The sequence below is a fragment of the Hyperolius riggenbachi genome, chromosome 5 (genome assembly GCF_040937935.1).
Source record: "Hyperolius riggenbachi isolate aHypRig1 chromosome 5, aHypRig1.pri, whole genome shotgun sequence".
NCBI lineage: Eukaryota > Metazoa > Chordata > Amphibia > Anura > Hyperoliidae > Hyperolius > Hyperolius riggenbachi.
The window spans coordinates 51614473-51629220 of record NC_090650.1 but is presented as its reverse complement, the minus strand read 5'-3'; the positions used below and the strand labels follow the sequence as shown (position 1 = coordinate 51629220).

At 42.5% G+C, this 14748-nt stretch overlaps 1 protein-coding gene across 3 annotated transcripts in view; it reads left to right on the top strand.

Annotated features, from left to right (window-relative positions):
• The window catches only part of LOC137518190 (protein adenylyltransferase SelO-like), a 67529-nt gene extending 54032 nt beyond the window's left edge, over positions 1-13497 (top strand). For all 3 annotated transcript variants that reach the window (XM_068235664.1, XM_068235665.1, XM_068235663.1), the window contains 4 exons: positions 359-438; positions 6108-6151; positions 7511-7590; positions 13302-13497. In XM_068235664.1, coding sequence (XP_068091765.1) covers positions 359-438; positions 6108-6151; positions 7511-7590; positions 13302-13424 — 327 coding nt within the window. In that variant the 3' untranslated portion in view covers positions 13425-13497. The remainder of the gene's footprint in view (positions 1-358; positions 439-6107; positions 6152-7510; positions 7591-13301) is intronic.
• The last annotated feature ends 1251 nt before the right edge of the window (positions 13498-14748 follow it).

The following is a 14748-nucleotide window of genomic DNA, read 5'->3' as shown; positions in this document are numbered from 1 at the left end:
AACATCCTCTCTGCTCTAAAAGCTATGGAACAGCATAACAACCTTTAACCAAAAACATTTCTTTGTTATATCTGATGCAAATCCTAAAATAAATCTGCACAGTTTCTATTTCCTGATACATGGAAGCAGACATATTGTTAACTCCCTGTGCTTTCAAATGGGATTATCTGCCATCTCTGCCATAGGCAGCCATGTGAATCAGGGGGAGGATCAGATTACAATTTATGATTAGACGCAAATGAAGGGTAATTAAATAGGCTAAACTCTCTAAATACATACAGGGTGCATTTCTCCATGAATTTCTTCAGTCCTGTGTAAGAGTTCAGGTCCCCTTTAACTGTTATTTTTCTTGTTTAAGGATTTTTGGGCACTTCATGAAATCAACCAGCATAAGGATTTCTCAGCATGGAGCTCTGCATATCTTCAAAGACTGCAAAGGTAACACTGTACCATATATGTACTGAGAGAGAGAGAGAATGCAAGGGTTATCATTATTTATTTATAGACCGCCAACATAGCGCTGTACAACGTGCAAAACATACAACGATGGGGAGCATAGATACATGAGCTGTTCCAACGCACTGCACAATCAGGATAGCTAGTGATGCATGCAATTGATGTGTACTTTGAATAACATCATCAATACTGATAGATGTTCATTTGATATATTGCACAGAAACAGGAAACAAAGGAGGAGGTCTCTGCCCTTGCGAGCTTACAGTCCAGAGCAGGGGTGTCAATCTCAAATACAAAGTGGACTGGAAAATGTACACTGGGACCAAGTCACGGGCCAACTTCAATGTCTACTGGCCACCTTCTTCCCTTGTAAAGTTCCCAGGTGTAATGACACCTTCCTCCCCTATGCAGTTCCCTGGTGTCTAGTGCCCCCCTCCTTCCCCTATACAGTTTCCTGGTATCTAGTGGCCTTCCTCTTTTCTCTGTACAGTCCCCTAGTGTCTAATGCCTTCTCCCTCCCCTATACAGTTCTCTGGTGTCTAGAGGCCCCCACCCTCCCCTACAAAGTTCCCTTGTGTCTAGAGACCCCCACCCTCCCCTATACAGTTCCCTGGTGTCTAGTGACCCTCCTGCCTTTCCTATACATTTCCCTGGTGTTTAGTGCTTTCCCCCTCCCTCCCCATATGGCTTCCCTTGAGATCTAGGATTTCACCTCCAATGTAGCTTCCCTGGTGGTCTAGAGTGGGCCAAACATAATGCAACGTGATTTGAGGGCCAAATGTAATGGCTCTGAGGGACAGACTTGGCCCGCAAAACTACGGTTTGACATGTATGGTCTAGAGGGTAGTGGGGTTGGGACACTGGAAGATTAAACAGAGTAGTTAGCAGATGAAGCCGTGAGTTTTTAATTCTAGCTATAGAAAATTATAAGCTTGTCGGAAAAGATTTTTTGTGAGGTTATGTTTGAAACTTACACTTACTGTAATTGAAACCGCAAGTGATTTGCGAATTTCAAAAATTTCAAATACCACACTTGTGATATATCTCAAGTAGGGGTGCAATTACTATGTCTTTGTGTACGATTTCTGAATTTTCTGCGTTTTTAATTCGGGTGGCAAGTCTTTTCCATGTGTGATTGTATGTAATGCAATTCAATGGCAACACATAAAAACTGCATTTTTGTTTGAAAAATTAGAATGAGATTTAGATATACTTTTGTGTATCACAAAATGAAATTTTGTGTATAAATGCACAAAGAATCACAAAATTGTACACAAAAGATCATTCAAAATATACCTGAAAAATTGCATTTACAAATTCATGCAGGCGGGAAATTGCATGCAGAAAATGCTAAGTGTAAGGGTAAATGGCCCCAAAAAGTAGTGCGTGTGTGCGTGTGTGCACGTGTGTGCGCGTGTGTGCACGTGTGTGTGTGTGTGCGTGTGTGTGTCAATTACTTGTAGCGAGTCTAGCCAGCAGGATAGAAGAACCACTCACCTTTTTTCTTCTACAGTCTACTTCCTGTTCTTCCCTGTGGTAGGGAGGCGTGGCCCAAAGATGGGGCAATGTCCAGACAGAAGGGAACTAGCTCTGGAGCTAGTGGGAGCAGCACATTCCCCTTGGGGAAGCAGATGGTGTTTGGGGGTGGGCAAATATTTCTTGACATTTGGAATATCTCTGTGTGAGTGAATGGTGATCTTTTAGTATTCTGTGAAGCATAGCTACCAACTATGCCTCTTTAACCCATTCAGGTTCCGTCGTTTTCACGTGAGAAATGTTCACCTCCCATTCATTAGCCTATAACTTTATCACTACTTATCACAATGCACTGATCTATATCTTGTTTTTTCCGCCACCAATTAGGCTTTCTTTGGGGGGTACATTTTGCTAAGAGCCACTTTACTGTAAATGCATTTTAACAGGAAGAATAAGAAAAAAATGGAAAAATTCATTATTTCTTAGTTTTCAGCCATTATAGTTTTAAAATAATACATGCCTCCATAATTAAAACTCACGTATTGTATTTGCCCATATGTCCCGGTTATTACACCGTTAAAATTATGTCCCTATCACAATGTATGGCGACAATATTTTATTTGGAAATATAGGTGAATTTTTTCCATTTTGCATCTATCACTATTTACAAGTTTAAAATAAAAAAAATATAGAAATATTTCATCTTTACATTGATATTTAAAAAGTTTAGACCCTTAGGTAAATATTTACATGTTTTTTTTTTTATTGTAATGTTTTTTTTTTTTTTATACTAAACATTTTATTTGGGTACTTTTGGGAGGGTGGGAGGTAAACAATAGATTTATAATGTAAATGTGTGTTAATTCTTTTTGTTTTGTTTTTTCAGGTGTAGTATTACTTTTTGGCCACAAGATGGCGGCCATGAGTTTATTTACATGACGTCACTCTAAGCGTAGCATGCGCTTAGAGTGACGCATCGGGAAGGAGACGGCCAGAAAAAGCTCAGCTTCTGAGAGAAGCTGTCGCTTTTTCAGCGGGGGAGAGGAATCAATGATCGGGCTCCATAGCCCGATACATTGATTCCTTGGCTACCGAATCCGCGGCCGGGAATGCGTGTGCACGCGCACGATCGGCTGCGGGGGCGCGCGTTCCTGGACGTAGAAACTACGTCCAGGAACCAAAATAGGTTAAAGTGAACCTCCAGACTAAAAATCTACTTTTTTTTAACAGTTTCACAGCATCAGAACTTTGTTTTTCTTACCAAAGCCTAATTTTTAGCTGCACCTAAGCTAAGCCCCTCCCCATCAAAGAAAACTGCCAGGGCATTTTTCCCCTGATGCTGTGCAAAGCTTGATGGGATTTCCGATGTTGTTGTTCTCATTGCCTAGCAACTGGGAGGGGTGATCAGGACACAGAACAGTTGGAACTGTGTCTCATGCTCCCTGTCACCTCCTTTCAACCAAAAAGATGGCTCCCCTCATGAAATCACAAACATTTGCCTGTTCTTTTAACCTCCTTGGCGGTAATCCTGAGCTAGGTTTGGGGCGCAGCTAAGAGCAGTAATCCCGACCTCTGGGGTAGCCGCCGGAGGCTGCGTGCAGAGTATAGCACGCAGCGGACGATTCTACATACCTCCCGGGGGATCCCGACGTCGTCCGCCATTATTTTTCTATTCTCCGGGTCTCTGCTTCTTGCTGGTGAGATCACCGGGCTGTCGTCATGACAGCTGGCAATTTCACTTTAGAGTTGCAGTGCCACCCGGAGGATGGAGGCATAACTGCAGCGCTAGAGCCAGGGAGTTGAGTGATTACAGACCTGCTGCAGATCTCCCTGGCAGCATGATTTTTTCCAGGTTTTAGGGTCTGAAAGGGTGCAAAAAATGCACCGCTTTTAGACCCTAAAATCCAGAAAGAATCATAACGCCAAGTGGGTTAAAACAGGGTGAGTAAGAGATTATATTACCTATATATTTTAATTAACATAACTAATGTACCTTAATGACGGTATGACTGTTTAGGCTGAAGTTCCTCTTTAAGAGGGACAGTCCCTCTTTGGGAACCAAATCCTTCTGTCCCTCTTTATCAAGACAAGACAAGACAAATAACATTTATATCGCACTTTTCTACTGGCGGACTCAAAGCGCCAGAGCTGCAGCCACTAGGACGCGCTCTATTGGCAGTAGCAAGATTAGGGAGACTTGCCTAAGGTCTCCTACTGAATAGGTGCTGGCTTACTGAACAGGCAGAGGCGAGATTTGAACCCTGGTCTCCTGTGTCAGAGGCAGAGCCCTTATCCTTCATGTGTGTCTCTTTCAAGACTGATGAACAGATCTGTGTTAACCATTTCAGCCCGCGGGTATTTTTCACCTTATGGAAGAGAGGAATTTTCCCCTTTCAGCGCTCCCGCCTTTCATTCCCCAATAACTGTAACACTACTTGTCACAAAGAAATGATCTATACCTTGTTTTTTCCGTATGTTAAGAATTATTTTATTCTAAATGCATTTTGACAGGAACAATACAAAAAAAATGGAAAAAATTATTATTTCTCATTTTTCGGCCATTATAGTTTTAAAATAATACATGCTACCGTAATTAAAATCCCCACATTTTATTTGCCCATTTGTCCTGGTTATTGCAACGTTAACATTATATCCCTAAAATAATGTATGGTGACAATATTTTATTTAGAAATAAAGATGCATTTTTTCAGTTTTACATCCACTACTAATTTTTAGCCCATTATTTAATAAGATGCCCTCTTGACATACATATTATTATTTTTTCCCCTAAAGTCAGTAGGTGTATTTTACTATTTGGCCACAAGATGTCCCCGCTGAGCAAAATGCTATGTAGCGTACAAGTACATAGAATACAATGGGTTTGATTCAGAAAAGGGTGCTAAGTGTAAGCACGCCAGTGAAAAGCCACTTTGCATGTGCTAGCATGCTTTGCACGTGCTAGCTAGGGTGCTAAGTAGTTAGCACATGAAAACTACTTAGCACCGTAGTTAGCACATGTAAACTACTTAGCACCGTAGTTAGCACATGTAAACTACTTAGCATCCTAGTTAGCACATGTAAACTACTTAGCATCCTAGTTAGCACGTGCAAACTACTTAGCACCCTAGTTAGCACGGTGCTAAGTAGTAGTTTGCATGTGCTAACTACGGTGCTAAGTTTGCATGTGCTAACTACGGTGCTAAGTAATTTGCATGTGCTAACTACTTAGCACCCTAGTTAGCACGCCCAAAGCCTTTAGGCGTGCTAACTGGGTTAGCACCGTTTACTGAATCAGGTCCAATATATTGTTATATGGGGCCATATGCAATTCACTTTTTCACCTGAGTTTTCTCCTAGGTGATATTTTTAAACTTGTCAATAAAATGCATTTTAAGCCACCAGAAAGCAAGGAAACACTCAAAATAATTTTGATAGTACTTTCTCCCCTACTTTTTGGTACTTTTTTAGTTGAAAAGTGCTTAGAAGTTATTTTAAATCGAAGATGAAAAATTATCTCCTGGGAGAAAAGTCAGGTGAAAAAGTGAATTGCATATGGACCATTGTAACTAGGGGAAGTGACATAAGGTTTCACTGGAAACCTGCGTACACAGCGCTGGCGAGGAGATTATGAATGGGAACATCGTTCCCATTCATAAATGTAACTATCGGGCGGCGGAAACCGGCGGAAATGACAGCGGGAGATGTATGTAAGATCTATGTAAGATGTATGTAAGATCTATGTAAGAATAAACACTGTTTTTGAACAAAAACAGTGTTTATTCCCGGCGGTAATGTACGGATTGGCACAGGGGACCTTTGTCCCCTGCAGCCAATCTCCCCTGCTCCCAGTAACAGTGCGATCACAGGCATTTGCCCGCACAATCGCCCACACAGCCCTCAAGCTGCAGGGACATGACTAGCGTGTCCCTGCGACTCTAGCTGCTACCGCTGCTGTCGTGAGTCTTTTTGATATACATGACTAGGGGTGTGATGGGGTGTGGTTAGAGGTGTGTCAGGGGAATGTCTTAAAGTGTCCCTTTTAATTATCTCATAAAGTTGGGAGGTATGGCGAAGAATAACTTTGAGCTGCTTCTTAGAATATTATTTCAGACATATTGTTTGTGTATTCAGCATTATACATATAACAGATTTTTTTTTCTTAATTTTCATCGTAGAAATCCAGAAGATACTGATGCTGATCGAAGACAACGGATGATGAGTAAGATTACTGTATAAACATTAAAAAATATATATATCCTGTACTATGGTACACCTCGCATGGATCTGCTATAAAGTTCTTCTGAGAATTTTCACAGTAGTGCTACAGATTATGTCAAATACCCCCTAAAATTAATAATAGACTATTCTTTAGAACACAATTTTTAAATAACTGCTGCTGCCTCCATGCCTTAAAAAGTAGGGTTGAATACTGTATGTGATTTTTTCTTTTGATTATTATTTGCTTTTTCAACAGTAAAAGGTTTCCTTTTTTTCCCTTTTCTTCCCTTTTCTTTTCTTTCTTTTTTGTCTTTTTCGTATGCAGCATAGGTAATTACTTGCCGTATTAGCTTCTGACAGTAGGATTTGACCATGCCCACATTGAACATTCTAAGTCAGTCATTTAAACTTTTAAATATATCACTATTTTAGTAAGAACTCAAAAATACATACTGTATTTAGATCACAAGATAATGCTCATATGGAGTACAAGGAGTGGGCGGGGCAGAAACATAGATCTCTGCGATATTATTCATCTTAGAAATGGAAATAGAGGAATAAGGGGCATGGTACTACTTAAAAGTAAATTAAAAACAAAAATAGTAACGAAAGCCTACTACACTTTATTTCAAACTAAAATTTTTAGCGAAAAAATAAATGGGAATTGGGAAAAACCCAGGGTCCATAGGCATCGTTATGTTACATACAAACATTAAAATTTACAGTGCTCAAAGTACCCCAGATTTGGGGAGAAAATGTTAAATTAAGCCCATGGAGGGTTAGAGTCCTTATCCAGAGAAGCTTGGTGCTGCTTGTTGTCTTTGGGGTCCCTCCCATTCCCCATTCCTGGCCATCTTTACACCCCAGCCTCCCGGCGCTGATCTATTGTGAACTTTGCATGCGCGGGTTTCGAACCACAGTGTAGGCAAGTTTTGAACTTGCTGTGAAAGCAAGCACTTCTGGACAAGCAGTGCATGAATGGTTCAGAACTTGGGCCTGCACAGTCCTGAATCGCTTGTCACTGCTCAGGGGAACTTCTGAGAAGATATTCAACAAAGGGATCCATTCAAATACTTAGAGGCCCAGGATGAGGAATAAGAGTGACCACGAGGACAACAAGCAGCATCAGGAGGCCATGGATAAGGTAATCTAGCCCACCATGGGCTTCATTTAATTGTTTTTCTCCAATTCATGGGTAGTTTAAATGGTATAGATCGTTTTGGCCATCAGCGATGTGACATGAGTGATGTGAATGGCAGTTAAATCATTGGATATACACTGTAGGTAGAATGAAAATGAGTCTGCACTGCATACAGGCATAATTATAATAACAATAATAGTGCATAATTCTGTTTTATAGGGACTAACCCTAGATATGTACTGCGGAACTGGATGGCAGAATCTGCTGTTCTCAAAGCAGAGAGGAACGACTTTTCAGAGGTGAGTTTGGAAATGTAATATATTTTACCAGAAGAGGGCCGTAAAGATCAGACATATCACTAGTGCTTCACTGTATCTCTCTCTATATTATATATTCTGCAGCACTGTACATAGTATATATTGTCTTGTCACTTAACTGTCCCTCAGAGGGGCTCACAATCTAATCCCTGCCATAGTCATACATCTATGTATGTATCATAGTATAGGACTAATTTAGGGGGAAGCCAATTCACTTATCTGCATGGGGTGTTTTTTGGGATGAGGGAGGAAACCAGAGTACAGGAGGAAACCCACACAAACATGGGAGAACATACAAACTCTGTACCGATAGTGCCCTGGCTGGGAGTTTGACAGGGGACCCAGCGATGCAAGTTGAGGGTGCTAACCACTACGCTACATGCCGCCCACGGCATTCTTTAGGTTAATTCAGTACTTCTTTTTAGTACTTTTTGCTTGCTGGGGGTCGAAAAACAGTTCTGTTTGCCTTATATGAGAAAAGATTGAATCAGGGCCTGGTCCTCGCCTCCTGCCCCAGTGATGCTGCCTGGTACTGGGAGAAGATGGGAGTATATGGCTCCCAAAAGGGGATAACAATGGCAATAAAAATCTGACAGATCTTGTAATCCCTCCGCACTCAATCCGGGAGGTTTTGGCTGAAGTGAGTCTATTATTCTGTCTTGTCGTGTCTGTTGCAATCTTCTCATTGATCTCTCAAATCCATGCCTGAAACATTTACTAAAGAGGCTTTGAGAAGAGATGATTTTGAAAGTCTCCATTAAACAATCCAGCTGGATTATGTTGTCGTTAATGACAGAATGAGTATTGAGTGCAGCAGCCATATGGCGGAATATAAAATCCATACGCTATTATAAACCGCTCTTGGCTGCCCTGCAGACGATATACAGTGTATATACTGTCCCCCCCCCCCGTCTTGAAAATTACAAATTCTGCTCATAACAAGCATATCATTGCAGACACTAACATCATGTGTAGGATGCATTAGTCACGGTGCTGAGAATGTATTGTACCTGTCCTACTAATGTTCTCCATCAGCACAGCTCTATTTTTGTGGTTCCTGCTGTGACAGCCAATAATTAAACAAGAATATGCTGCTCGTCAGTCATAATGGCATTGTGTGGGATAATGGAACACAAAAAAAACCCCTCAGGAACGTCAAAGTGGATGAATTCAAAAAGAAACAAGAAAAGCACATACTCCCCTTCTCCTCAGGGAGGCTTCCATCTGAGGTGCCTGATATAATAACAGGGCTACTCACTATACAAACTCTGGCTACAAAATTGTATTGCATTTTATTTGTAGCCGGGGCTGCCTGCTATTTTATCCAGCGCCTCTGGTGCCTACATTATTTTTTTATGGACCTGAACTCAGAACTTCCACTCTGCTCTCAAAGACAAGCAACAGCATAATAAGCTTTAAAGAAAAACATTTATTTGTTACAGCTAATACAAATCTTGCAATAAATCTGCAGTGTATTTACTTCCTGCTTTCGTGGAAGCAGACATGTTAGCATCCTGTGTTTACCAATTAGATCTAACCCCGTGGAAGTCAGCTGACACAGCTGAGCTGAGGGATCAAATAACAACTTTGAAAGAATGAAAGCCCCGCTCATGAAAGAGAGGGGCTACATATATGGATGGATGATACACATGGAAGAGGGGGCTGCACATGGAATGAGAGTGGTGCTGCTGTACATGGATATTACACATGCTAGAGGGGGCTGCACATGGAATGAGAGTGGTGCTGCTGTACATGGATATTACACATGACAGAGGGGGCTGCACATGGAATGAGAGTGGTGCTGCTGTACATGGATATTACACATGACAGAGGGGGCTGCACATGGAATGAGAGTGGTGCTGCTGTACATGGATATTACACATGACAGAGGGGGCTGCACATGGAATGAGAGTGGTGCTGCTGTACATGGATATTACACATGACAGAGGGGGCTGCACATGGAATGAGAGTGGTGCTGCTGTACATGGATATTACACATGACAGAGGGGGTTGCCCATGGAATGAGAGTGGTGCTGCTGTACATGGATATTACACATGCTAGAGGGGGCTGCACATGGAATGAGAGTGGTGCTGCTGTACATGGATGTTACACATGATAGAGGGATCTGCACATGGAATGGGAGGGGGCTGCTGTACATGGATGTTACACATGATAGAGGGGGCTGCACATGGAATGAGAGGGGGCTGCTGTACATGGATGTTACACATGATAGAGGGGGCTGCACATGGATTGGGAGGGGGGCTGCTGTACATGGATGTTATACATGATAGAGGGATCTGCACATGGAATGGGAGGGGGGCTGCTGTACATGGATGTTACACATGATAGAAGGGCTGCACATGGAATGGGAGGGAGCTACTGTACATGGATGTTACACATGGAAGAGGGGGCTGCACATGGAATGGGAGGGGGCTGCTGTACATGGATGTTACACATGATAGAAGGGCTGCACATGGAATGAAAGGGGCACTGCTGTGCATGGATGTTACACATGGAAGAGGGATCTGCACATGGAATGGGAGGGGGCTGCTGTACGTGGATGTTACACATGATAAAGGGGGCTGCACATGGAATGGGAGGGGCACTGCTGTACAAGGATGTTACACATGGAAGAGGGATCTGCACATGGAATGGGAGGGGGCTGCTGTCCATGAAAGATGATCCAAAACATACTTGGCCATGAAAAGTATAAATCTGGCAGTTAAACATTTTAGAAGACCTTATATTACACCAGCAGGGGGCAGCAGCCAGCAGCTGACTGTAAGGCCCCTTTAACACTTAATCAGTTGCTCTCAGTTATAGCTGAAAGAAAACTTTTTTCAAAGTAATGCCCATGTTTTCCTATGGCACCTTTCACACTTAAAAAGAAACTCCGACCAAGAATTGAACTTTATCCCAATCAGTAGCTGATACCACCTTTTACATGAGAAATCTATTCCTTTTCGCAAACAGACCATCAGGGGGCGCTGTATGGCTGATATTGTTGAGAAACCCCTCCCACAAGAAACTCTGAGGACCGTGGTACTTCTGGCAGTTTCCTGTCTGTGAACCTTGTTGCATTGTGGGAAATAGCTGTTTACAGCTGTTTCCAACTGCCAAAAAAGCATGCAGCAGCTACATCATCTTCCAACAGTAAAAATGTCACCATGTGATAAATGTCAGAATGTGAATCAGGGATTTAAAAGATTTTACAATGGGCAAACACTGACTAAATCATTTATACATCATTATTGTAAAAATGAAGCACTTTTTTTATTACATTATTTTCACTGGAGTTCCTCTTTAACGGGTTTTAACTGAAATCTTTTTCACAATGCACTACTATGGAAAAAACGCATACCAACCCATACTAACGCGTGCTATCGCACACTAATGCGTACCAACTGATTTAAGAGAATTTGTACTCTAAAATTCTTACAATAAAAAGCATACCATTCTATTCATTATGTTCTCCTGGGCCCCTCTGTGCTATTTCTGCCACTCCCTGCTGCAATCCTGGCTTGTAATTGCCAGTTTTAGGCAGTGTTTACAAACAAAAGACATGGCTGCTAACAGCATGTGATAGGCTGAGAGTAGCTCAGTGTGTGAGTCATACAGAACTTGGAGGGGGCATGGAGAGGGTGTGTATAGCTTCTGTCCTATCACAAGCAGACCTGCACATTCCAGCCTGAGAGCCTGAGCCCGACCAAGCCATCAGAGGAAAGAAGATTAGATTATATAACAGAGATAATACAGCCACTTTGCAACTAGGAAAGGCTGCAGTAATCCAGACCACATTAGAACAGGTATAGGAACTTATTGGATCTAAGAAATAAGGCTGAACATTTTGTTACAGAGTCTCTTTAAGTGTAAATGGGCCCTAAGCATTTTGGGGCTTCCTTCTGGCGTCATTAGTTAATCTGCATCAAATGAAGTTGAGTAAAATGGGGAGTGTATTACAATGAGCTTCTTCAGGTTTGATCACATTATAGACAAAAATCTTCTTTCAGGAATGTAGCGACAATTGGCTAACATTGCAAACAGCACTGAGAAAGTTGAGGATTCAAAAGCCGCTTTTCTGCCTGATTGAACAAATGGCCCTCAGGGCCCTTTTCCACTAGAGTAATTGTGATTGCTGAATCGCAAAATCGCAAATCGCTAGTGATTTTTAAATCGCTAGAGTTGTTACTTTATCATAGAAATCATGAGAAGTATTTTCCACTACGGTGATTCGATTTGGAAATCGCTAATCGCAAATCGCAATCGCTTGCTGGAGCGATTTTTACAATGATAATGCAATGCAAATGAAAATCACAAATCTCAATCGCATAACAGAATTAATGAAAAATCGCAATCGCTGGCGTTTGTGATTGCGATTGCTAGTGGAAAAGGGCCCTCAGTGATTGTGACTTACTCTGATAGTTTAGCCAAACTGACGGGTTAATCTTACCTAACCAACTGTGAGCCAGCAACCTCAGCTGGTAACAGCAACTAACTCAAGACAGATTACGTGTTGGCAGCTGTATTGGGGACTGTGAGGGTTTCCAGGACCCAATATCCTCTTGATGAAACAGATTATAAATATTTTGACTATACGCTGAGAAAGCAATCTACATCCATTGAAGTTGTTCTCTAAGTGGTTAGTATCTGAACCCAATGTGAGAATGATATGGAGGCTGCCATATTTGTTTCCTTTTAAACAATGCCAGTTGTCTGGCAGTCCTGCTGATCTATTTGGCTGTAAAAACAAGAGAAAAGGCTGCGCTCCAATAGTGCGTTAAGTTTTTAATATGTAAAAACGCTGGTAAAGTTGCACTTGCATAAGTGTAGTTGTAACAAGCGTGTCCAAGGCTGCCAGCGAGTCCTCTCGCAGCATCTGAGCTTGGCCAGAGCTCGAAGATGCAATGTCATGCCGGGAGGGACGATCTGCGGGTGGGAGCTCGTTAAGTGATGCTTAACCACGCCTTCTTCTGGTCACCAGAAGTCACGTGATGCCTTCTGACGTCACTACGCGTTTCGGCGCTTAACCATGCCTTCTTCTAGCGACCAGAAAAAGGCGTGGTTAAGCGCAGAAACAGTTAGTGACGTCAGACGGCATCACGTAACGAGCTCCCGCCTGCAGACCGTCCCTCCCAGTGTGACATCGCATCTCCGAGTCTGGCCAAGCTCAGATGCTGCGAGAGGACTCGCTGGCAGCCTTGGACACCCTTGTTACAACTACACCAATGTAAGTGCAACTTTACCAGCGTTTTTACATATTAAACCGTTAATGCACCATTGGAGCGCACCCTTTTCTTTTGTTTTTACATACAGACCATTGTGTCTCAGTGTTGCAAGATGCTCATTTAGCTCTTTGACTTCAGCCTCTAATTAAGCCACACGCACACCCAGAACAACAGTAAACACCCTCAATCTGCTGATCAAGGCATGCATACATGTTGCAGGATGTACACTGTACTGCATTGTCCCACATGATGACTATTATGTGGGGAAAATTACTTAAAGTAAACTGTGGTGATAAAAGATGAAACGGGAGAGTTAGTGAAGCTGGGGTGGAGGAGAGGGAGAGCGAGTGAAGCTGGGGTGGAGGAGAGGGAGTGAGTAATATACTGAAATCTGATTGGCTGCTCTAGTTTGCAGAATAGGCTGTTTGTACAATATTATTCAATTAACTTCCTTGTGTCTTATGAAGGTCCGTCTCCTTCAGAGGGTCCTACGCCAACCTTTCCGGAGGCAGAAGATGGCAGAAGTTTCTGGATATTCTCAGAAATCCCCCGAATGGGCAAACAGATTAAAAGTCAGCTGCTCTTCTTGACCTGTCTTTCACAAATGGATTATCAAGTACACACACTTCTTCATCCGAACCCGATTAAAATTCCACACACGTATTCTTTCTCTGGCTGATTGAATCTGCTAATTGCAGTGCCATAACTTAATTAGCTGTCATTTTATAAAAGGCCAATAAACACAGAGCATGAACTGTTGTCAACATTACTGATGACAAGCTTATAGTCAGAGTAGGCTCTGTGCCCTACATTATAAAACATTAGCACTTAACATTAACATGTAGCCGACCGCGTCGCACTGATGGGCGTGGCCGCGGCGGCAGCCTCAGGACCGCCTAACTCTGATCGGCGTAAAGTCCTGCGGCTTCGTTTTGCAGAAGATCACGGGCACGCTGTGCACAGATCTCCTGCTTGGTAGGCGGAGCAGTCTCCGCCTACTTGTGACCTGTGGCTGTGTGACTGTCCCTAAACAGTAAGGGTTCGCAAGTCCACGGGGGTGGGGGGGGGGAAGGGGGCACAATTTTTACACCCTCGCCCTGGATGCACATCAGCCTACAAACTGCTCTGTGTGTTCCAGGCAGCTATAGACTATCATTAGAATGCAATGGGTTTGCTCTAAGCCACAGGTGTTAAACTCAAGGCCTGCGTGCTGAATGCAGCCCTCCTTGCTATTTTATGTGTACCTTCAGGAGCTTCAAATGTAAGCAGTAAAAGAATGACAGCACACTGCCTTCCCATCCAGAGGGGAACAGCAGTGACAGTGTTTCTAGTTTAAAGAAAACCTGAACTGAAAATTAAAAGTCAAAATAAACATACACAAGTCATACTTACCTCCTGTGTAGTCTACTCCTCAATCTATTTTTCCTCTCCTGCGTCCTGTTTGTCCACTGTGATCAATGGAATTCTCCATCCTCCATTTTGAAAATGGCTATTACCCCATAACAGCTTCCTGGTCAGCACACTGTTAAACTGTAACATCGCCCACTTGAGCCATAGGGAAACATGGACACATCAGTTCTTTTCTCAGTTGTAACTGACAGCAACTGATATATAACTGACAGCAACTGATCTATTTCAGTTCTGACAAAATGTTGTCAGAACTGGAAGGGATTATTGTCAGAAGAAAATGGTGAGCTTCTGAGAGGAACTGATGGCAAGGTAACTATGTAATGTTCATTTGAAGTTACCTCATGTGTTTATTTTAAATAATTGTACTCAGTACAGGTTCTCTTTAAATACTGTCAGTAAGAGCTGCAGTGCAGTAACAACCCACAGGACACCCCTCTCCCCAGTGAAATTAACATAGACCCCTTCCTCCTTAGATCCGGTGGCTAATAAACTTCTCTCCTCCGC